Source organism: Labeo rohita, chromosome 23, assembly GCF_022985175.1.
Source record: "Labeo rohita strain BAU-BD-2019 chromosome 23, IGBB_LRoh.1.0, whole genome shotgun sequence".
Lineage (NCBI taxonomy): Eukaryota > Metazoa > Chordata > Actinopteri > Cypriniformes > Cyprinidae > Labeo > Labeo rohita.
Genome location: NC_066891.1, coordinates 27,405,545 through 27,431,394, shown reverse-complemented (window position 1 = coordinate 27,431,394; position 25,850 = coordinate 27,405,545). Strand labels below are relative to the sequence as shown.

The 25,850-nt window shown below is 36.4% G+C and overlaps 1 protein-coding gene across 3 annotated transcripts in view; it reads right to left on the bottom strand.

The window, feature by feature from the left end:
- The window catches only part of LOC127154555 (ankyrin repeat and SAM domain-containing protein 1A), a 139,617-nt gene that overhangs the window by 22,575 nt on the left and 91,192 nt on the right, over positions 1-25,850 (bottom strand). For 2 of the 3 annotated variants that reach the window (XM_051096160.1, XM_051096162.1), the window contains 3 exons: positions 23,782-23,832; positions 20,763-20,832; positions 14,156-14,268 (listed from right to left, as the gene is read on the bottom strand). In XM_051096160.1, coding sequence (XP_050952117.1) covers positions 14,156-14,268; positions 20,763-20,832; positions 23,782-23,832 — 234 coding nt within the window. The remainder of the gene's footprint in view (positions 1-14,155; positions 14,269-20,762; positions 20,833-23,781; positions 23,833-25,850) is intronic. The other variant, XM_051096161.1, reaches the window with a different exon arrangement.

Here is a 25,850-nt window from a genome sequence, read left to right as displayed (position 1 = left end):
GAGTCCATCCTAACACAGATACACACTGAAACAAAACCATTCACAGCTGCAATCCCCACTTGAACAAGAACATTTCACTGCTAAACCAAAAATAAAATCAAAACCGCAACCATACCAAAATAAGCACTACAAAAAACAAAAACAAAAGAAAAACCATGAACCAAAACAACCCCCAAAAAAAAAGAATCCTAAGAAACACAAAATACAACCAATAATACACACACAAAAAATAAAAAAATAATAATCAATCCCATGCTAAGACTGTGAATATACGGCATACCGCTTTTGATAATGTGTCAACTTTTTTTATTTATCTATTTATTTTTTATTTAATTTATTTTGTTAAATGGATGTGTTTGTGTTTTATTTTATATTACTGAAGTCTACCAGGGGTGGGATGGGTTTTTAAGTTTGTATATTTATAAATATTTAAAAAACAAAAACAGACAAAAAAACAAAAAAAAAAAAACTCTATACAACAACAAAACAAAACCAATAAAACACTGACATTGAAAATCATACCACAAAACAAAACCAATAACATGCAACAAAAAGGAAACCACAAAAAAGCTAATAAAACAAAGAAAGAAAAAAATACAAACAAAAAGCCAAACAAAATGAAATACTCAAACAATTACAGTATTACTAGGGCTGTCAAACTGATTAATCGCGACTAATCACATCCAAAATAGTGTGTGTGTGTGTGTGTTTATATATGTATAAATAGAGTAAACCCACAATGTAAACACAAACATTTATTTTGGATGTCAGCCCTAAATAAAACAGCAGACCAAAAACAAACAAACAAACAAACAAACAAACAACACTAACAAAAAAAAAGCAAACTACAAATAGACAAAACCAATAAAACACAAAGAGCAAACAACAACAACAACAAAAATAAACAATAACATGCAACAAAAACCAAACCACAAAAAAACTAAGCTAATGAAATTTAGAAAATAAAATACAAACTAAAAGCTAAACAAAAATCAAATACTCAAAAACGAACAAATTCAATAAAACACTAACAACAAAAAGCAAACTACAAAAAAAAAAAAAAAAAACAAATCCAATGACATGAAACAAAATTAAACCACAAAAAAAGCTAATATAACAAAGAAAATAAAATACAAACAAAAAGCTAAACAAAATTGAAACAATCAAAACAAATACACTATTACTAGTGCTGCCAGATCGATTAATTGTGATTAATCGCATCTTAAATAAAATGTATGTGTGTGTGTGTGTTTTTATATATACGTACAAATATACATAGTACACCCACATAATGTAAACACACTTTTTTGTATGCGATTAATCACGAGGAAATCACAAACCACACACACACACACACACACACACACACAAAAACAATAGCATGCAACAAAAAGCAAATCACGAAAAACTAAGCTAATTTAGAAAATAAAATACAAACTAAAAGCTAAACAAAATCAAATACTCAAAACAAATACTCAGAACAAAAAGCAAACTACAAAAAAAAAAAAAAAAAAAAAAAAAAAAAAAAACATTCTAACACAAAACCAATAACATGGAACAAAAATCAAAACACAAAAAAACCTAATATAACAAAGAAAAAATACAAAAACAAAAAGCTAAAAAATAAAATACTAAAAAAACAAATACACTATTACTAGTGCTGCCAAATCGATTAATTGTGATTAATCACATTCAAAATAAAAAGTAAGGGTGTGTTAACACAGTAATAAAAAACTAACAAAAGGCAAACCACAAAACAAAACCAATACAACAGAGCAAACAACAAAACAAAACTAATAACATGCAACAAAAAGCAAACCACAAAGAACTAAGCTAATTAAACTTAGAAAATGAAATACAAATACTTAAATTCAATAAAACACTAACAACAGAAAGCAAATTACAAAAAAAAAAAAACAATAAAGAAAAAAAGAACAGACAACAATAATCAAAAACTCATCGCAGTTTCCTAATCAAGTACAGTGTGATAAAGAGAAAAGTGATCATGTTTTTGTCCTAACTAGCCTGCAGTAAAAATCCTGCTCCTCATAATTGTGTAGTAAACATCAAATATGTTTTAATTGTCTTGTCACACAGCACTTCGGTGGACAGACAGAATTGGAAGTCATACAAATTTAGCAGGTGCAAGAAAACAGTGGCATGAGTAATAATCACAAACATCCTGCGCATCAAACTAACACTTTCTGATCCAAGACAGACACAGAAGGAAGGTGCAGATCTGCTCCGAATCAAACAAGACACATCTAATGCTCTGATGAACACGTCCACACAGACAAATCACGTCACTGTCTGTCATCATTCACTCCATTCAAACATGAGCGATCCCAACCACTTTAAGTCTCATCTGCTCATTCTGTGATAAAGTGCGAGAGGAAGGCAGATGGGAATAAGCTCGAGTAAAACTGCCCAAATCATTTAGAGTGAAGAAACGGCAGCTGAATGCAGAAGGGTTGAGGTGGATCAATCTGTCTCCGTCCACTTTTTATCTCTCGCTCGCTCTCTCCTTCCAATCCACTTAACTCTTCTTCTCTCATTATCAGCCTTTAGTACAGACTGAAATCAGATCTCTGAGTACAATGCATAGAGATGGGATAATATGACAATGAAAACAGAGGGTGTACATTCAGTTTTGGGGACTAAAACAAACAACTGCAACTAATGTCACTTTAGGTATCATTAATGTTCAAATCACAAGGAAATTTTTGTACGCTTTGCACTTAGATCCCAAACGGCAAGCATGTAACAGCGATGTTTACTTTGGCAAACAGCAGTAATAAAAGCTTGTATGACTCACAGCTCCAGAGACTTCGTAGACTTTGCAAAGTTTGCAAAGAAATAACGTTTTAGAACTTTCCAATTTCACAAAGACGTCTGAGAATAAAACTTTGATTTCAGTTGTGAGGAGATTCCTCATGACGGCAGAGAAGAAAATCAGCTACTAATAAGAGAAGTCCACAAAACAACAGCTCAATTCCAGCAGCGAAGTACAAGCAATCAAAAGAATATCTGTGCGCTTTGGAGCCGTGGAAAACCTCGGTGGAAATGTCGTTAATGTAGAGGAACTTAAATTAACTCTGAGGAGTGATGGAGATGCTTTAAGACTACAGAGGAATTCGTAATCATTTCGCAGACTGGCATGTGAATGACATCAAGTGATGCCTTATTCACAAGCACCAATTAGACACTTAGTTCAGAGCACCTGCACTTCTGGGTGAATGATAAATGAAGAGACTTGACATGCTGTGAATGCATGTACAGAAAAAGGCACTTAAAATGGTAACATTAAAATAACTATTCATTCATAAAGGGGACATGTCATGAAAATCTGACTTTTTCCAAGTTTAAAGGAGAAGTTCACTTCCAGAAAAACAATTTACAGATAATGTACTCACCCCCTTGTCATCCAAGATGTTCATGTCTTTCTTTCTTCAGTCGTAAGGAAATTATGTTTTTTGAGGAAAACATTTCAGGATTTTTCCCCATATAATGGACTGATATGGTGCTCCGATTTTGAACTTCCAAAATGCAGTTTAAAGGGGTCATCGGATGCCCATTTTCCACAAGTTGATATGATTCTTTAGGGTCTTAATGAAAATTCTATAATATACTTTGGTTAAAAATGCTCAGTGGCCGTGTAAAACAACATCCTTTTTACCTTGCTAAAATCAGCTCTGCAAAAATCATCTCATTCTGGTTGAGGCTGCGTTAAATGCAAATGAGCTCAGCTCGCCCCGCCCCTCTCTTCTCTCTGTGGAGTGATGAGCCTGTTTACTTTAGCTACATTCAGTCGTGTTTAGCCGCATTTAGCCGCGAAACTTGCTAACTAGCATGCTATTAGGAAAGGTGATTGTGGAGATTCATAAAAAACCCTTATACTCACTTCTGCTGTAGGTGAAGCTGGATCACAAATGATTTGCGTGAACATAGACGGATATATGTAGTTCAGGGAGGCACATTCCCTTCACAAACAAACGCAATCCACTGCATCTTCAGCGGCTCAGATGTCGGGAGTAAATGACAACCATTGTGTTCATTATTACATCCAGCAACACAACACCTCAGTCGCTCAATCAGAGATATTCTTGTCTAATATACATCCCTGATTCGGCATCGCAACAAAGAGGGCAGACTGTTACAACTGATCTGAGGTAAAACGCTCATGTCAATCAACTATTGTGGGAGTGTCCTCTGTTGGTGTGACGCAACAATGATAGGCATCTGAGAATGGCTCGATTTGAAAAAGCAGATATTATTTTTAGAGATTAAAAACCACTGCATGCATTTTTATCATTATAGGGTAGAGTTGTACATACACTGCCAACACACATTAATGTTCAAACAACATGTAAAAGTGAACTTAGCATCCGATGACCCCTTTAAATGCCGCTTCAAACGATCCCAAATGCAGTTATAAACGATCCCAGCCGAGGAAGAAGGGTCTTATTTAGCGAAAAAAAATACAGTTTAAATACTTTTTAATCTCAAACGCTCATCTTGCCTTTGTCTTTCTATAAAAAAAATTATATGATCAACATACAGTAAAACTGTTGATTATCAATATTTGCTGCAATATCAAACATTGCTGCTTAATAATTTTGTATATTTTCTATATATTTTGTATATAATTTTCTTTCAGAATTATTTAATGAATAGAAAGGTTCAGACTAGTTATTTGAAATAGAAATGTTTTGTTGTACTTTAAAGGTCTCTGCATTGTAAGTAAACAAGATCTAACACTTTAAAAATGATCAATTTAAAAAATGCGACAGTTCATTCGCAATTACATTTGCGGTGTTTGGTGTTAAATTACCTCTCTCTCTCTCGCTCTCTAACACACACACACACAAACACACACACACACATTTGTTTTTGTGAATAGTGGGAACTTCCCATAGACGTTTATAGTTTCTATATTGACCAAACAATATTGTCTATCCCCTAACCCAACCCTAACCCTAAACCTACCCCTCACAGAAAACATGTCTGCATTGTTACATTTTCAGATAAACATCATGTACTATTTTTAATCCTTGTGGGGATATCCATTTGGTCCCCACAATGTAGCAAGAACATGTACACACACACACACACACACACACACACACACACACACATATATGTCTGGTTTATTATCTTTGTGGGGACTCTCCATAGGCGCAATGGTTTTTATACTGTCCACACTGTATTTTCTATCCCCTTACCCTAACCCTACCCCTAAACCTAACCCTTACAGAAAACTTTCTGCATTTTTACTTTCTCAAAAAATCTCATTCTGTATGATTTATAAGCTTTTGTACCCATGGGGACCACAAGCCGGTCCCCACAATGTAGCAAGAACAAGTACACACACAGGTTTCAGTGTTTAATGGGGACTCTCCACAGGCATAATGGTTTTTGTACTGTACAAACTGTATTTTCTAACCCCTTACCCTAAACCTACCCCTCACAGGAAGCTTTCTGCTATTTAGATTTTCAAATAACTTAATTCTATATGATTTATAAGCTTGTTTTCTCATGTGGGCCCCACAAGGCCAAAAAATTACTGGTATTACTATCCCTATGGGGACATTTATTGCCTATAACGAAGGGAATACCCACTCCACACAGACACAACTCTGGGTACAGATGCAGCTGGTACAGGTCTTGCTATCTTATCGTGATACCGACTCTGTTCTCTGGCCGGTCAATCTAAAGTACCATTCGCTGACCCCAAACATAAAGCTAATTCCACTTCTCTCCCTCCCTTTGAACGACTTTGTAAGTTGTTTGCACACGGTGTCAGTGGTGAGAAGAATGCTAACATCCCACGCCCCCAAGACTTCTGCAGCATTTAATTTTAACGTTTTTCTTGCACCAAAAACAACATTTCACTTCTTGTTATTGTACTTTCTGAGATGTCTGCATCTAAATGACATTGTTCTGATTGGCTACCCTTTCTGCATGTAAAAATATGAATGCAATTCACACTGCATATCCTCAAAAGGCTGAAATATATTGAGATACAATTCTTTTAAAATATGCATCTCATTTATTTAAACTTCCATTCCACTCACTTTTCCAAAACAAATCAGTTTGTTCTCACAGGTATGACAAACAGCAGCGTGCAACGCTCTGCTGAAACAAATGGATGTAATAAACACACTTAATTAACCTGTTTAACTGAATATTAAGTTTAGACCTATCACATGACATCAGCAAATTACAATTCCCATAATGCACCTCTTGAAATCCACTTTGCGTCCTCAGATTTCTCTTTCATTTTAAATGCCTTTTAATACTCAAGCACGAGTAAAAATAGCAACATATTAAAGTCAAATTGGACGCAGAGTCTTAACGCGAGACCTAAAAACACGGCAGACGAGCTCATCTCAATTATTGATCAAATATCTCATGCGTGATCAAAGGCGATCGCCTGCTTCAGGGGGAATTTAGGAGAAGTGGAATGAAGAGATGATGACAGGATGGGAAGATGGAATAGAGCGGGATATGGGAGGTAATGCACTTCTAGAGAGATGTAAGACGACCTCACCACAGGTATCCGAATGAAAGCGAGACCTCTGAGTCTTACTCCTGCACTCCATCTCCATGCAAATGCATTTGGAATTAGGTGGGAAAGGAGGGTAATGGGGAAAGCACCATGCCTTGGTGAACACACAGGCGTGTCTCTGTCTAGTACAGCAAGTATATTACACCAGATATGACTTTCAGAAAGTTTTTAATATGCATAAAACCGTAGTTGGGAGATGGGAATCCTGAAATGCCATTTTCCAAATGCATGTTCTCTTACTTGAATCAGTTTGGGTAAAATTCTGGCAAATTGCTAAGTATTTCACCTATTTTTCTTGTAGCTGTAGTGCATATGGACAACGTGATCTCATGATAGTTCGTATGCATTTTACATAAAATGTGCTTCTACAAAACTTACATTTACAATGCCAATTACTGCATCTAAATGTACAATACTGACATGTTTTCAGCATTTTTTCAGCATTAACAACTTAAATTCAGCTCTGCATCTCATACGAAACTATTGTATTCCACCAGAGAGGATTGCAGCTGCAAAGCATCGTCATTTGAACTGCTTTTGGTACTGCTTTTGACATTTTGCAATAAATAAATCATTGTGATTGCACTTATCTGTCTGTCAAGTTTTTATACTGTATAGAAATGGTTTGGTTTAGAGTTAGGAGTGGGATTAGGAACTATAAAAAATATGTTTTTAATGCTATATTGTTACTTAAATGGTCATTTCCCTGCATATTTCGGTCAATTACGTTTTATATCTTTTTATATTTGCTATTAAAAATGGGTAGTTTTAGGTTTGGGGGTAGGTTAAGGGGTCTATCAATAAAATTATGAAAATGCATTGATACAAATATTTTAATGTTATAAAAGATCTGTAAATATTTTATGTTTTTTAAGCAAAAAAATATGTAGTAATTTGTATGTTTTTAAACATTAAAATACATTTCAGCATCAATAAAACATATAAATGTGATCCTGGACCACAAAATCAGTCATAAGGGTTTTTTTTGTTGTTGTTGTTGTTGTTTTTTTTTATTTATACATCATCTGAAAGCTGAATATATAAGTATTTAAATAACTATTTGAATATCTAAAATCTGAGGGTGCAAAAAAATGCTAATATTGAGAAAATCGCCTTTAAAGTTGTCCAAATGAAGTTCTTAGTAATGCATATTACCAATCCAAGTTTTAATATATCTACGGTAGGAAATCTACAAAAATATCTTCACGGAACATGGTCTTTACTTAATATCCTAATGATTTTTGGCATTAAAAAGAAAAATGTATAATTTTGACCCATACAATATATTGTTGGCTATTGCTACAAATATACCTTTGCTACTTAAGACTTTTGTGGTCCAGGATCACAAATATGCATGTTTTGTTCTTGTAAATGTTACGTACTAATATCTACATATAAACAATGAGACCAGGCTGAAATGGATGCATAAATATGAGGTTTTTAATGTTTTTTTTTTTGTGTTTGGAAAAAAAAAGTTTTTTTTGCTAAGCATTTTTTGATAAAAATACAGTGCAAACAGTAAAATTGTGAAATATTACTGCAACTTAAAATAACTGTTTTCTACCTGAATGTATTGTAAAATGTCATTTATTCCTGTGATCAAAACTGAATGCTCCTTCAGAAATCATTACTAATATTCTGATTTGATGCTCAAGAGACACTTCTGATTATTATGAATGTTGAAAATGGTTGTTTGTGGAAACTGCAGCTGTTTTTTTCTTCAGTATACAGAATTATGAAAAGAAAGGTTTTTTTAAACAATGTGAAAAATGTACTATCACTTGATTGGTATAATGGACCCTTGCTAAATAAACAGTTACAATGAAAAGTTGCTGAGGAACTAATTACATTTTGATGAAATGTTACGAACATAAACATGAAATGTTTTAAATAATACAAAAATAAAGACAGAGTCAGCTCAAATTACTTTTTTGAACTAACAAATATTGTTACATAAACAACCAGCTAGCAAACAGATTGTTGCAAGTCTAAAACATACAAGGGAACGGTTCCTCATTTTCAAATGGCATGACTAAAAATGTGACCCTGGACCAAAAAACAAGTCATAAGTAGCACGGGTATATTTATAGCAATAGCCAACAATACATTGTATGGGTCAAAATCATACATTTTGTTTTTTTTATGCCAAAAATCATTTGTTATTAAGTAAAGATCATGTTCCATGAAGATATTTTGTACATTACCTACCGTAAATACATCAAAACATATTTTTTTATTAGTAATATGCATTGCTAAGAACTTTATTTGGACAACTTCAAAGGCGATTTTCTCAATATTTGGATTTTTTTGCACCCTCTGATTCCATATGTTTAAATAGTTGCATCTCGAACAAATATTGTCCTATGCCAGAGGTGGCGAACGTCGGTCCTGGAGAGCCGCAGCCCTGCATAGTTTTCTTTCAACCCTAATCAAACACACCTGAATAAGCCAATCCAGGTCTGAAGAGTCACTAGAAAGCTACAGGCAGGTGAGTTTTTATTAGGGTTGGAGCTGAACTCTGCAGGGCTGTGGCTCTCCAGGAACGGAGTTCGCCACCCCTGTCCTATCCTAACAAACCATACATCAATGGAAAGCTTATTTATTCAGCTTTCAGATCATTTTTTGTGGTCCAGGGTCACAAATGGACTTTTGGTACAGCGATGAAGTCAGTCACGGCTCTGAAAGATTCATTCACTCAGACATTAACAGTCTAATTCAAACTGTTAACTGACCTGTGAGAATCTTTTTGACTGATGCATTAAGATCTAGCTCAAGAGAGTCATTTTTTTTATCAGATGGCTTAAGCTGTCAGCTAATGGCAGCCTAGAAGATGATATGTAAGAAAAAACATATATTGACATGCATAAAGCGTTCCAGACTGTCGTCAAAGGTGAACAGATTTTAAATTAATGCCATAAACATTTTGTTGCATTAGCAACCATTTTAGTCACCGCCTGGAGCCCTGTCTTCTTTTAATATAGTGAGGAGAATTCTGGAAAAAGATGAGAGCGGAAAAGAAATGCTATAAAAGAAATAAAACACATGTTTTTATGCGTGTAAGAAAGCCAAGCTTCCTGCGCCAGTATTATCTTAGAGGGACCGTATAGTCAATCCTCCACTCTGACATGAAAAACCAGAGTCAGAGCAAAAAAAGATGAAGTCTTCATCTCCAAAAAGCAAAAAGCACTGGGGAGGAAGCGGAAAAAAGACACAAAGACGGGAAGAAGCTTTACAGTGATGTTCAAAGCATTCTGCAGCTATTAAACACATCGACAGCTCAAGATGCTAAACCCACTGAGCTATTAAAACGCCTGCCTCTTTCCAATCAGCTCACTGTAAAAAAAGACTGACCTTCTTTGAAATTTCAAATGCATGGAGATGAAATTGAGGCTTTTGCTTAAGAAGCTCAATTCGCCTACAGTATGATAGGTACAGACCAGCATATAAACAAAGCTGAATTCAATCCTCACTACACTCCACTAAGACATTCAGAGTTAAGTAAGAGAGTACAGCTGTACGGTCCAGCCAAGATTTATTAATCCTGCATGTATAAATCAGAACAAGTCCACAAATGCATTCAGGCAAGGCAATCCGAACACAGCAGATAGACCAGACTCCTGTATCAGGGGTAGTGTTATTGTGGAGTTCAGTTGTGCTGAACACTCAAATACAAAAGACGTACAGTATTATGCCATTTTGTGACTGCATCATGCCACACCACTGATTTTGAGTAGAGCGGCACATCATGAACTGACTAACCGAATAAAAGAACTGAAACTGCATATATGCGTATATGTGACCCTGGACCACAAAACCAGTCATAAGGATCAATTTTTTGAAACTGAGATTTATCTATCATATGTAAGCTAAATAAATAAGCTGATATATTTATGGTAGAAAATTTACAAAATATCTTCATGGAACATGATCTTTACTTAATATCCTAATGATTTTTGGCATAAAAGAAAAAAAACAATAATTTTGACCCATACAATGTATTGTTGGCTACTGCTACAAATATACCCGTGCTACTTATGACTGGTTTTGTGGTCCAGGGTCACATATAGAGTACACTACTATTAAAAAGTTTGCGGTCGGTAATATTTTCTGCTTACCAAGGATGCATTTATTTTGATTTAAAAAGCAGGGGATCCAGAACAAAAACGAAACTTACGAATGTTTTGCTATGCATTTGATTACGCACAGACGAGTACACAGAAGCTACAACGATCTATGACACCACATTAAAGAGCGCCAAAATGGTATTTATTGCTTAAATTTCCTAATGAAATGGACAGAATTTGAAATCTGAGACTTTGTTTCGTATCAAAAGTAACACAAAGCCTAGCCTATTGCTATTTCTTGGAAGGAAGGCAAACTGTATACTGTTCATTCATCAGTTGAAAACAGCATAGAAAAAGATCGATTGGGATTTAAGAATCAATATTGGTTCATCAAAATGAGAATCTATTAAAATCCAAAAAATCATTTTTTTTTTGTTTGTTTACCCAGCCCTAGCGTATTTTGTTGTTTTTAAACACTGCACTGTCGTCCTGTTTGTTCATGATTAAAAATTAAAATCAATTAAATGTGTTATTATAATTAAAATCTGAAAATTGAAATGACGGGTGATAATAGATTATGACAGAAGTTTTACGACTGTCCGTCAAAATGATGTTAATGTTGTCAATGTCAATGTTAAAGTCTAGCACAACCTCTGAGATATATATATATATATATATATATATATATATATATATATATATATATATATATACACACACACACATACATACATACATACATATGTACACACAGTATAGTACAGCTGACAAACCTATATATAGTACAGCTGTACGGTCCAGCCAAGACTGATCCTAGACCACAAAACCAGTCTTAAGTAGTGCTGGTATATTTGTAGCAATAGACAACAACATATTGTATGGGTCAAAATTATCAATTTTTCTTTGATGCCAAAAATCAAAATATTTTCCACAATATTTAAATTTTTTTGCTCTCTCAGATTTCAGATTTTCAAATAGTTGTATTCTTGAATATATTATTTCAATATATTTCACTTGAATATATCTCAAAACGCAATTTATTCCTAATCAAAAGCAGAATTTTTAGCATCACTACTCCAGTCTTCAGTGTCATATGATCCTTCAGAAAACATTCTAATGCTGATTTAATAAAATTTCTTATTATTATTAATGTTAAAACCAGTTGTGCTGCTTAATATTTTTGAGTAAACGTTAAAATTGCTGCAATGTGTGTATGTTATGTATATTTTGCTATAAAAATTGTATAATTGCTTTGCTATCACCATTAACAACTGTACACAACAGTGCTAAATTGCACTTCAGCATCATTACAAATGGCTAACTGAGAGCATTAATGGATTGAAGCCTCATATTGCATTTTTCTATCTATGCAAGAACATCTTGAATGATGTTGTGAAGGTCCTGCAGAGATGGACGATGCATCAGGATGGGGTCTTTGCACACACACACTCACCTACTGCTGACCAGCTTGGCTATAAAACCTTCATTACTCCTGCAATGAGGTGGCGCTCGGTGTGGAACAGAGGGCAACCAGGGACCCGTCTGTATCGCTGATTTACAACACACACATCGCCTCCCTCGGCCAGCTGAGGCTTTCAACCGCATCACCATCAATTCTCATTACCTCACATGGTAAAAACAACACAGCCCCTTATAAGGCATCAGGCTTCTTTCATAAAGCCTCACAGGCTTCTCAATCTGGTGAAGAACCTGTTTTTGGAGCTTGCCCCTATATAGGAATCCTCATATGAATTGACAGCCAAAAAGAGAAGAGTTTCTTTACTGTAACCAATCGCAACTGTATTTACAGTATACACTATTTTAAAGGGCAGGTCACATGGTATTGTAAAATGTCCTAATATAGTGTTGGAGTCCCCTGCATCAGATTCAAATGCATCAAAGGTCAGAAAACATTGCAATTGTCGGTGCTTATATAGCGCAACTGCGCCTCTGGCGACCCATGTTCGAGTCTTGACTCGTGCTCCTTTGCTAATGCCATGCCCAACTCTCCACCCCATGCTTTCCTGTCATTCTCTACTGTCCTGTCTGATAAAAAGCATAAAAAAGCCAAAAAAATAGATATTTTGAGCACTCAATTGAAAATGTACACATTACGTATTAATCGTACTTACAGGTTGTGGTTCGGAAATGCTTGCTGGTCCAAATAAAAAGATACAGACTTATCTTTCGGGGACAAGCGTTTAGCGAATCAAGCGTTGTACTTGTCAAGATTGACGAGCACATAACAAAAGCTTTGCAGTGGTATCGTGGAAAAAATTAGAACCACTGATTCATCACATTGTCATGTTTCGGGAATAAAAACAACAACAACAAAAAAACTTGCTTTCACAGTGCAGAACACAGTCTTCTCAACATGATGTAAACACACTAACTAGCGGAAGTGTTTGTGGGCAGGTCAGAGTGTTTATATTTCATGGGCAGGTGGGGATTATACAAATGTGTTACCTAGTCACCTAGATCAGTAACAGGCATAAGATTCGAAAATATGACAACCTGTTAAGGCGACTCAGAGTCGAGTCTTCTTTTCAGAAACAATATCTTTATTTATCATGCACTTTTTTGATTAACAACTTTGCAGACTGTTTACATTAAAGGACAGTATGTTACAAACTGCAAAAAAATATTTATATATATGACCTGCTCTTTAAGTAACTGTTTGAGAAAATGTGCTCTAGTTCTGGATGCTCAAGTCGAAAGATCTCAACACCAGTCTATGATATTCTAGTCCCTAGATTCACGTCTCCTTTCAGAGAACTCTTTTGGCCTGTTTTATCATCCACCAGCTGAAATTCATCAAAACAGCTGCACAGAAAAGTAATAGCTCCAAAAAAAAAGCATGATTTGAAGTATCATTCTGGTGTTGACACTGTACTTGGTGCCTTAGCAATTCTTTATTGGGATTGTCAAAACATTTTCCACAGGCTTAGTGTTTTATAAACTTCTGTTGTCTACAGCCTGCAGTTATCGGAAGTGATTGAGCTCTGTCTAAAATCAAACTTCCACTTAGCATCCAATCTCGTAACTACGTCCTAATTAGGTTGTTAATGATTGATCATTCAGGCGCCGAATAAAGACCAGGACATCCGCCTTGATTAAGTGCATGTTTTTGCAATGGCAAATCATGTTAAGACCAAAGAGCGCTCACTGTTCATTTGACCTCCCAGCTTAAGAAGAATGCTGACTGTCCTGCTGCTGCAACAGAAGTTTGCTGGGCTGCAGGTTTGCTCTGCTACAAAAGCATACTTGCAAACACTTAATGCTCATTTATTCAGGGTACTAGAAAACCCTTTCTTTCTGAGTATTTGCATGAAGGAGATTATTCTGCATAATCTGCAACCACCAAAACATCAAAACTGGCATGCAAAACATACAAAATCTCATTGATAAACATTTTCTTAATGACAATCTGATTTGATAAAAAAAAAAAGAACAAAGCATAGAAAGACAGCAAAGTTTTAGGCAGGACAGTACATTACGTACAAGTATGGAAGGAGTTACTCACCATAAACCGTAGGTCGTCAAAGCCGTTAAGTAGTAGCTTGCTCTCATACTGCGGAAGGCCTATATGCTCCAACCAATCACCGACCGGCTGTTCAAGTAGCCTCCCAGATCCACCTGCAGACAGAGGAAGGCGCTTGAGCAGCGAGAAACCATTGAGACGGTAGCATCGGCACTCGGAGGAAGAGACATGGCACTGCCACATCATCCTCGGCCAACAGTGCCGAGAGCACAAACACCAAGATGGCAGTGGCGACAGGATCCCGGCCGAGAGGTGTGGCCGCTCCCACAGCAGGGGGGCGAAACCACGCTTGCTAAGAATGAAGTTTGTCGTTGCCAAATTTGGGAAAAAGATGGGCCCAATGCTGGGATTGATCACAGATTTGGACTCCACATTGTGACCTTATTAAATCAATTTACATGGGAGAAGTTTTAGCAGTTATTATGAAGTACAACTGGTTGCTGAGACCAGCAATCATCAAAGTTTCCACATGAGCCCAGAAATCACCCTATGAATCAAAGGTTTGATTTCACAATCCAAAAAGTCACAGAAGACAACGTGCACCATTGTAATAAAACCAGTTTCCTTATAATCCCAGACAGGCTAGTTCCTGAAAATGGGAGTTTGCAGATCCACCTTGCAAGTCTTAATTGACTGGGCTGTTTAATGAGGATCAGATGATTGAAAGTTGGTATTTCCCTCATGAGTGCCCATGTGAAGGTAGGTGCACAAGTAAACTATCCCAAAACAGTCATTACTCCCAAGCAATGTCTACCGATTCCTTGAACTGAGGCAGAGTGACTCAAAACATCACAATCTCCTGATCTCAAAGAGTGATTAAAAATTGCTATGGGACTCTACGGTAAGCCTAGAAACTCTTAACTTGCGTACTGCACTCTTCATGCAAATGAACTTCTAATCCAATCTCTATGATAGCGCTACTTAAAAGCCAGGCAGGATTGCATGCCTTGCATTGCACAAAGTCACTCTGTGATTCTCAGGATCAAAGGTATGTGAGACGGTAGGCAAAGAGCAAAAAAGTCTTTGCTTGAATAAAACTCTTGATATCAACTTTATTCCACAACAAATTTGTCTGACTTTGATTAAATTTAGATCCAGAAGAAGCTGATGGAATAGACGGCACCAGATGTAAGCCTTGTCAATAAAGTCGGTGTAATCGAAACAGAATTAAAAACAAAAGTGAAGAGAAAAACCAATGAGAACAAGTATCCGCCTGAGTCATTCAACTTAATTAGAGACACGAAACTGCAAAAGTACAAGACTTGCTTTTCCAACACATCAAAGTCTCCCAGAGTCCTATCGAGGTCCGAACAGAGAAAGTGGGTGCACGTCCCACAATCAGTCAATCCTCAGTACGTTGCAGACATCTCGATATCCCTCTTGTTCCTTGAGACACCATGGCTGCTGTTGAATTAGTAATGCAAGGTCAGTGGGGTGTCTGCCGACCCCCCCACCCTGCTCCAGAGAATGCCGGTAAAACTTGACACACTTGCGGTGCGGACGAGTCTGGATAATTTAAGAAACGCAGCAGCAATCCCTTCAGCATAGAAGGTGCGGTCTCCCTGTTCAACCGGACGCTGTCAATTCTGCTCTGCAGCGCTCCCGCTCCGTCTCCTCCTTTCTCTCCCTCGCTCCGGCTCTCCCCTTCCCTCTCCCTGTCCCTGTCTCCTCCCCTCCCTGCCTCGCTCTCTCTTCCCCTAAAAGAAAATGCGGGCCTGCTGTCCATTATCTACGGACTCATCAAACCTTGTCCCGTTCATTGACCCAACCAGGACTATTACTCTTTCGTCAGGATATTGTTGATTATGGTAACAATATAAGAGGCACTGATTCAAAAGACAAAGAAAGGAAAGCCAAGCAGTGTCTACCCAGAAAGCAAAGCATAAACACCAAGGCATATGCAGAGCTTCTAGGCTGGAGGATGTAGCTCTGGGTTTACTGCCAAGCTGCGGGGCAGTTCTTCTTCTAATTCCCCTGACACTCATGTATGTTAATATTTTAACACCTTTATCCGCAAAGACAGAAACAAAACGGACAAACTGCCAACAACCCTGTTGCAGGAGTTTATTAATAAAATACTGTGTTGTTGATGTTACAAATGCCTTTAAAATGAACTGCAAAACCACCAGTTACAGAGTTCTCCAGTGGTATTAGAAGAGCTGAGCCAAGTCAAAGTTCTGTAGTGCTCAAATGGATATGAATTTTCACACTTTAGCATTAAGACTAGCTAAATCAGAGTTGCCCAAACTTGGTCCTGGAGGGCCAGTGTCCTGAAGAGTTTAGCTCCAACCCCAATTAAACACACCTGAACCAGCTAATAAAGCTCTTACTAGGCATACTAGAAACTTCCCGGTATGTGTGTTGAGGCAAGTTGGAGCCAAACCCTGCAGGACACCGGCCCTTCAGGACCGAGTTTGGGCACCCCTGAGATAAATGGTACAGGTGTACCAAGATTAGCATGCTAGAGTGTTTTTGGAGGTATCTAGATAGTAGTTTGTTGGCCTTGAATAAAATGTCCCTAGATTTATTTTCCCATTGCTTATCTGAAAGCTGATTTCTTAGAATAGAAGCACAGCTTCTCAACAAGCCACATGATTTATGGTATCATTTATGTCCAAATCACAAACTTTGTGCCTTTGGGCCTTCGAAGTATAATACTTTGTTTACAGTTTGGTTCAAATTTCTAATGTCACTACTATCAAATGTAATAAATGCTGGCTTTAGTAAGCACCACTGACAAAAATTAAAAACCAAGAGACGTGTCCAAATAGGATGCCCGCAGGAAACAGGAAATGAGGTCAGAGGCAGTGCCATGTGACAAAGGACAGAGGAAGGACTGGTCCTCTAGCTAGGCTTTGCACTTATATGGGCCAATGAACCCAGTTGGAACACAAAGGCCCCTTGCAGAGAAACACACCACTTGAAACAGTGTTTACAGGCTTTAAGATAAACTGATGTGAGAAGGGTGCTTTATTCAAGGCTTAAACTTAAGAACAGCAGCTTTCCCATCCGTTTTTGAGCTTACAGGAGCGAAGCGTGACGGCCTCCTTGGTCTCGACTGCTGTAGTTTGGTTAATTCCAGAGGAAGGTCAATAAGCTGCCTCCATACAGAACAAGGTCACGCATCACCAAGGCGGAATCGTCAAGCGTTTCAGCGTCCATTGATTTAACTCTCAAGTGTCCCCTCGTCCTTCAACGGCACACTGGGATTTCTCATTCTCCATTTAAAGGGCCAGCTAACCCAATATCCTCTGTTCACTAATGTAACTCTTCTGGACTTGGCCTTCGTCCTCCTCTTGCCCATCAATAGGTTATTGAGTTTCATTGCAGGATTACCCGGTCAGGTCTCATTTCATAGGGGAGCCGATGCAAAGGTCCTTTTAAACGATCCAGAAAGATACTTGACTGTCATCTACGACGAGGTGACCATAGCTTTTAGACCTTCTCTTCTCTCAATTAAAGACAATCTGCTTGTTCGTGAAATATTGAATACTGTTTCCAGGCTTAAGCTTCTACTCCATTTCAAGTGAGAATACCATCTTTACAACCATTTATAGGCACAATTTATCTACAGCACATCTTTAAGATAAGCTTTTAAACATTTACGGTGTCTACAGTCTCTTGGCTCACAGTGTCTCAATTCAGAAAATATTTCTTCCTGGCCATCTGAGATTTTTGTGTGGAGATAAAGGTTGGGATCATGATTTTTGAGTAGTATTTACAGGACACCATGAGTGCATCCTTGCACTGTTGATTTTTTGCTTGTGGTACCTGAAGGAGCGTTCGGAAATGACAGTGTATGAAGTTAGACTTAAGAACCGGATACATGTTATTTATTTTACGGCACTCTGGGATACTTGACTCTGATTGGTCAGTCGCGTCATTCTGAGGTGTGTTATTCCACAACAACAACTGTCGTCATAAGCAACTGATGGCACTTCTTTCTCATCTATGATATCTCTCTCTCTCTCCTTTCATTCAAACTGCTATCATCTTGCCTCAGTTATTGACTGTATTTACTGTAAAATGAAACCAGAGGGCTATTAGTAGGCATGCAGTAATCTTGTTAAAGTGTTCTCCTTTAACAAAATTACAATCCAGAATGATTGTTTTGGACAGATAAGATTTTAAAATACCTTGTCCTCTTTATTTATGTGGTGAAAAGCTGTGCAATTAGTGATACAACTGTACATTACCCCTTTAATTTATGGTCTGCATGAACTTCTTTGAGACTCACAGTTGTTTGTTAGGAACCTTTTCATTGCGGAAACTCTGCATTTAAGGAGCTAATAAAATATTTTGTGTCTAATTATTTACTTATGTGGCAAGTAGAAGAGTAATAAATGGGATAATGTAAATCCATCCAGTTGTTATCACAGAATAAACCGTAATGGATTAGTTCACATCCAGAAAAAAAATCCCAGATAATTTACTTACCCCCATGTCATACAAGATGTTTTTTTGGCTTTCTTTCTTCAGTCGAAAAGAAATTAAGGTTTTTGAGGAAAAGATTGCAGGATTTTTCTCCACCAAATTGCAGTTTCAGTGCAGCTTCAAAGGGCTCTACGCGATCCCAGCCGGGGAATAAGGGTTTTATCTAATGAAATAATCAGTCATTTAAAAAAAATTAAATTAAATTAATATACTTTTTAACCACAAATGCTTGTCTTGCACTAGCTTGACTTCACGCATTACGTAATCACATTGAAAAGGTCACGCGTGGCGTAGTCAGAAGCACTGACCCAGTGTTTACAAAGCATACGTGCAAAGAAAGTCAAACCCCTTTACAAAAAAGATAAAATGTTTTTTTTGAAGTTGGAGGAGAAAATAAGATGTTTTTCCACCCTACCCTACCATTTCTAACTGAAGTACAGAGCAATTTGGACCTTCAACCAGTTGAAGTCCACTATATTGAGAAAAATCCTGGAATGTTCTCTTCAAAATCTGTAATTTCTTTTCGACTGAAGAAAGAAAAACAAGAACCTCTTGGATGACATAGGGGTGAGTAAATTATTTATGACTTTTTTACTTTGGAAGTGAACTAATCCTTAAAGGGTGATGCAAGGAGCTTATCTAGTTGCAGAAAATGATGGATTTCAAGTAGCGGTCTATGGAGCCATGGAATAAAAGAATAAAAGACTGTAAATTTGAGTTTATATTTCAAAATTCTGCCTTCATTTTTGCAATTCGGAGATTAATCTTACAATTCTGATAAGAAAAAAAAAACAACAACTCATCATTCTCTCTTTTCCCCTCGGCTGTAGATTTTTTCCCCTGAGAATTGACAACTCTCTACTGTTAAGTGCTCCCAAGTTTGAACTTCCAAAATGCAGTTTTAAATGGCTCTAAACGATCCCAGCCACGGAAGAATGGGCTTATCTAGCGAAACGATCTGTAATTTTTTTTAACAAATTGACAATTTATTTACTTTTTTAACCTCAAATGCTTCTCTTGTCTTGCCTCTGCGATGCACATGCGTAGTCTGTGTAATCCTGTTATATCGAAAAACTCCTGTCTCATTTTCTTCTTCAACGTCAAAATCGTCCTACATCGCTGTTTTACCTTTTTTGTAAAGGGCGTTTGATCCCAGCTGAGGAAGAAAGGTCTTATCTAGCGAAACGATCAGTTATTTTCATAAAAATAATACAGTTTATATACTTTTTAATGTCAAACACTCGTCTTGTCTTGACAGTGTATGTTGAAAAACTCCCATCTCATGTTCTCCCTCAACTTCAAAATCGTCCTATATCACTGTTTTACCTTTTTTGTTGAGGGTGTTTGATCTTCTTTTTATGTTCACTGTCTAAACACCGGGTTGGTACTTCTGCAATGATGTAGGATGATGTTGAAATGAGTTTTTCGACATACCCTAACTGTCTTGAACCAGAATACACAGAATTCAGGCAGAGCAAGACAAGATGAGCTTTTGAGAATAAAAAGTATTTAAATTGTATTTTTTAAAATGAAAATAACCAATCGTTTCATTAGATAAGACCCTTCCTCCTCGTCTGGGATCGTTTACAACCGCATTTGGAAAGTTCAAAATTGGGGCACCATATCAGTCCATTATATGGAGAAAAATGCAGAAATGTTTTCCTCAAAAAAACAATTTCTTTACGACTGAAGAAAGACATGAACATCTTGGATGGCAAGGGGGTAAGTACATTATATGTGAATCTTCGTTTTGGAAGTGGACTTCTCCTTTAAGTAGACCTATTGTTTAAATCAAATTCATGCTTTAAAAGTAGAGTAATCACAGCAGTTTTCATCCATAGTCTGTCCATTTAAACGTCTATGTTTTAACTTCAAATGGCATCTTTGATGACAGTATTCTATAAAAATTACTTGCATTCTGATTCTGGCATCAAAAGGCACAAAAACATTTTTTTTTTCTTATTCCATGGATTTTACTTGTTGTCCTCCACTTGTTACCAGTGTTTTTCTGCAAGTGATGTAACTGTGACATCTACTACAAATTGGTCTATAGCTTATGAATTATGACACAAACTCCTTGTGTCTTTCAACTGAATGACAATAAAGCAGAAAAGCAGTGTACAGATACAGCTGAAAGAGTATCAGTATCACATACCTGTGGCAGGGCACTCCTGGTCTTTGGAGAAGTCGATGCCGGCACCAATTAGAGTCATGATCTTCTCAATCTGTAAGACAAAAACAAACACCATGAAACAACCACTAGGCTGTAAGCACAGTGCAGTGAGAAAGCAGCTGCGATATATGTTAAAACTTTGCATTTATGATTTCCCAGCAGAGCAGACAAAGCAGTAATGCAGCAACAAATCCGACCGGGAAAACACCATCTATCATCCCAAGGTTGTAAGAATCATGCACAATGCAGATAAGAAACTGCTAAATATTTGGTTGCACCAGCTCTGACCAATAGGTGCACTGAAGTTCTTACTCATGAAATCTAAACACCCAAGAAAGTAAACACCAAGACATACAGGTAAACTTGAAAACATGCAGGAACAAGAGAACATCATGTCCAGGATGTCATTTCATATAGTCACCATCATCAATCACTAGTCCAACCAGTTAAATGTCAGACTGCAAGACACTGTCTGAAAAGACATAAGGGTAGGAGCTCTGCCTTGCATCCGAATATATCAATGCAGCTCAGCAAAGCAGGACGTTTCTGAAAGTTAGCAAAGTCTTGTAAGCAACTCTTGACTTGGAGTCAGCATTCATTGATCATGACGTCCACACCCTTCAGTGATTGACAGACTGCTGCGGTAACTGAAAGGACACTGATTACATAACATCAGCACAGTCTGGGTTGTCATTTCAGTATGGGGATTCATTAATTCAGTCTCGAAACATGAATTCAATAACTTCAAAAACAGGCCGCATCCGAGTCAATGAGATTAAGATTCTTCTCCTTAGCAGTTGATGAATCTACTGATGTGTGGAAGCAGCTCCTAATTCTTCAGTAAAACAGTGGAGTTATGCAATGTGAGACAATGGAGGAGGTGACGAGGCATTTACAAATGACGCACAGGAATTCTTTTAATTGGGGGATAATGCGTCTGTGCGGTTGATATTAAATGCAGACAGAAATTTGAATAATGAACTATGAGTTAGTAAAGGAAAACGGTTCATTTTAAGTGACAGCAAAGCTGCCGAGCAATAGCTTATCCAAAGTAGCAGGGTCAAAAAGAGAGCGGTAGACAGAGAAAAGGGAGCGAGAGCTTGAATCTTGCCACCGACGCCAAGAAAAGCTGGCCGAGAGAGAGCTGCGAGAAGACACTGACAAGGTTTCTAAACTTTTTGTGACAGATGAAAGTTTTATCATGATTGACTCATCCTCGTGTTTTTACAAACCCGTATGACTGACTTTCTTCAGTGGAACACTAAAGAAGATAATTTCGTTCATGCTGCTCTCTTCCATACCATAAAGGCATATGTAACCCTGGACCACAAAACCTGCTCTTAAGGAGCACAGGTATATTTGTAGCAATAGCCAAAAATACACTGTATGGGTCAAAATTATAATTTTTTCTTTTATGCCAAAAATCATTAGGATATTAAGTAAAGATCATGTTCCATGAACATAGTTTGTAAATTTCCTACCGTAAATATATCAAAACTTAATTTTTGGTTAGTAATTAAATTTAATTTAAATTTTAATTAAACTTAATTTGAAAAGGCGATCTTCAATATTCAACCCTCAGATTCCAGATTTATATCTATTCCAGATTAATAACAAACCATACATCAATGCAAAGGATGATTTTAAAAAATTGACCCTTATGACTGGTTTTGTGGTCCAGGGTAAAGCTGTGATGGTAAAGTTTTCTGACTTGATTTTAAAGATTTTATGACTTTAATTTTGCTCTGTTTTTCATATAAAACTATTATATGACTACAGAAGTCTGCATGGGCAATTTTTTCTACTTTTAACAAACTTTTATTTTATTTTATTTTATCTTATTTTATTTTATTGAAAAGAACAGTGTGGACATACTGGTTTGGAATGACACAATCATCTTTTTTTTTAACATTTTGAATCAACTTTTATTTTCTATTTTCATTTCTAATTTTAGTTCTTTTGCAAGTGTTTTTTGATTTTTATTCTTTTTTATTTTATATTTCAATAGACCTTTCCTTCCTTCTTTCTTTCTTTTATTACTATTATTATTATTATTATTATTATTTATTTATTTATTTTTAGTAATTTACTTCAGTCAGCTGCCAAGGAAATGTTTATTATAATTTATAATAAATAATAAATTGATTGTTCTTCATCTTTTTTTTTGATGCACCAAAATGAAAATTTTGGGCTGAAACCAAACTGAAAAACCTGGATGCACTTGGGTGAAAACCGAAACTGAATATGCTGTGTAATAATTATTTATTATTTTACTAAATAATACGAAGTAGTCTTTTCCATTTAACTAAATAAATTTTATCATAATGAATTTAAATATCACAAGCGAATAAAATATATTAAAAAAAACACTTTTATTGTAGTAACACAATAAAAGTGGACAGAAATATATTAATATTAAATATCAATATATTATTTTTATTCAGTGCTGAACATTGTTGAGTGGTGCAGCAATGCATATATTCTTGGCCCAAATTTTTAACTGTTTTCTCTTTCAGTCCGAAAATGCCATTTTCAATGTCATCAACAAATTTCAGTGGCCACAACTTCGGTGCTTTTCTAAAAAGTTATAGTGATAATTCACCCCAAAATGTTGAAGAATGTTTTAAAGAATGCCCCACTGACTTCTATCATATAGTCAAAAATAAAGAAAGTCAAGGGGAACCAAAACCAAATGTTGTTTGGTTATCAAATATTATTGAAAATATCTTTGTTGCTTCACAAAAGAATGTCACAACAGATTTGGAAAGACATTATGGTACATAAATGATGACAGAATTTTAATTTCTGGGTAAACTATCACTATAACTTAGAATGTTATGAGCAAACAACAACAGATTTTTCTTTTTCTTTGGAAACTATTCATTTGCACAACATGTAAAAGAACACGTCCATTTAACTTTGCTATTAGGCGAGCAGCAGTACAGAGCAGAGGAACAACAGAGGTGGACATGAAGCCAGAGGGACGTGTGGAGGATCTTACTCTTTGGGGCGGCCGCTGTCTCCATGGAATAGAGAGGGAATGCCTTTGTCTCTGCAGGGAGAAAACCAACTCTTGTTCAATTGCTATTTATTGCTTAAAGGGAGAACAAAGTTTGACCCTTGACAATGGCACAGTTGAGAAACCCTTTAATGCAGTTAATGGCAACTAAATATAAACGTGACACCAGGTTGGTTCAACACCTCATTGTCCATGTTTCCAGGAATAAACTCTTTGAAAATGCACAAACACTTGAATAGCTGTCAAAAAAAAAAAAAAAGAATAGTTTTGGAAAGAGGAAAGCGGGAGTGCTTTGATCCCGACGTTAGCGCCACTTTGGCTCCATCTACAACAGGAGAGTATTTCTGATTTAAGGATAAGCTGTGTGAAGTTTTTTCATTCCAGTCTCATCCAGAATCCATCAAAAGGAAGACGAGTCATCAGTTATGTCTGACATCCCTTTGTCCCACAGCACAGCTTTCTCATTTTCAATATACAGTGCATCTGCTAGAGCGCTCACAGCACATGAACAGATATTCTCTTCCTGTCTTTTACAAATTTTCACACTGGTGAAATGATACGAGTTTGTCAATAATGCTAATATAAATGTAGCAAAACGGCTGAAACAAAACATCAGCATTAATCAGTTCATACTGATTGCACCTTAATTTATGAAGGAACTTTTGCTGACCCTGGTGAAAAACCACCATATGCTGGTTAGGTAGGTTTTGATGCTGGTTTATGCTAGTCCTTAGCATATACCAGCTTAGGACCAGCTTAAACCAGCATCAAAACATACCTACCAGCATATGCTTTTTTTTTTTTCAACAGTGGACTTAAAATATGTTAGTTTATTGACTATGAATAGGTTATTTTTTGACAAAAGAAACCATATTTGTGTGTATTTTTGTATTGTCTGTCCTGAGTAATACAGAAATCTGTGCAATGGGTTAAAATATGATAACGCGTGCTCAATCAAGCTACATTTATGGTAGCAGAATACATCAAATATTAAACTACATGAGTAAAGCTTGAGAACAAATTTTATGTTGGTTTGAAAAAGCCTAGCCTGAAAGTTTGAAGCAGTTGTAAATGTATAAAAGATGATGTTGCTGGCATGATTTAACACATTACTTGTGTGATTTAACATGTTTTAGCATGGTTAACTTGTTGTTTGCATTTTTGTAGGCTGATTACAATGTTGTTACCATGATTAGCATGTTGTTAGCATGATTCACAAGTTACTAGCATGTTTTCTATCATGATTAACATGTTACTAGCATGTTGCCAGCATGTTTCTAACATGATCAGCATGTTACTAGCTTGTTACTAACATGTTAGCATGCTTAGCATGTTACTAGCCTGTTGCTAGCATGATTAACATGTTACTTCCATGTTGTTAGCATGTTTGTAGCATGATCACCAAGTTACTAACAATATTAGAGCATGATTAGCAAGTAACTAGCATGATTACCATGTTTCTAGCATGATCAACAAGTTACTAGTATGTTGCTACCATGATTAGCAAGTTATTAGCATGTTACTAACATGTTGTTAGCATGATTACCATGTTATTAGCCTGTTGCTAGCATGATTAACATGTTACTAGTGAGATTCGAACATGATTAGCAAGTTACTAGCATGATTAGCATGTTATTAGCATGTTGTTAACATGTTTCTAGCATGATTAACAAGTTACTAGCATTATTCTAGCATGTTACTACCATGTTACTTGCATGTTGTTAGCATAATTAGCATGTTACTTACATGATTAACTAGCAAGATTCAAGCATGATTAGCAAGTTACTAGCATGATTAACATGTTTCTAGCATGATCAACAAGTTATTAGTATGTTGCTAGAATGATTAACAAGTTACTAGCATGTTACTAACATGTTGTTAGCATGATTAGCATGTTACTTGCATGTTGTTAACCTAATTAGCATGTTACTAGCATGATTAACAAGCTACTAGCATGTTACTAGCATGATTAACAAGTTACTAGTGAGATTGGAGCATGATTAGCAAGTTACTAACATGATTAGCATGTTATTATCATCTTGTTAGCATGT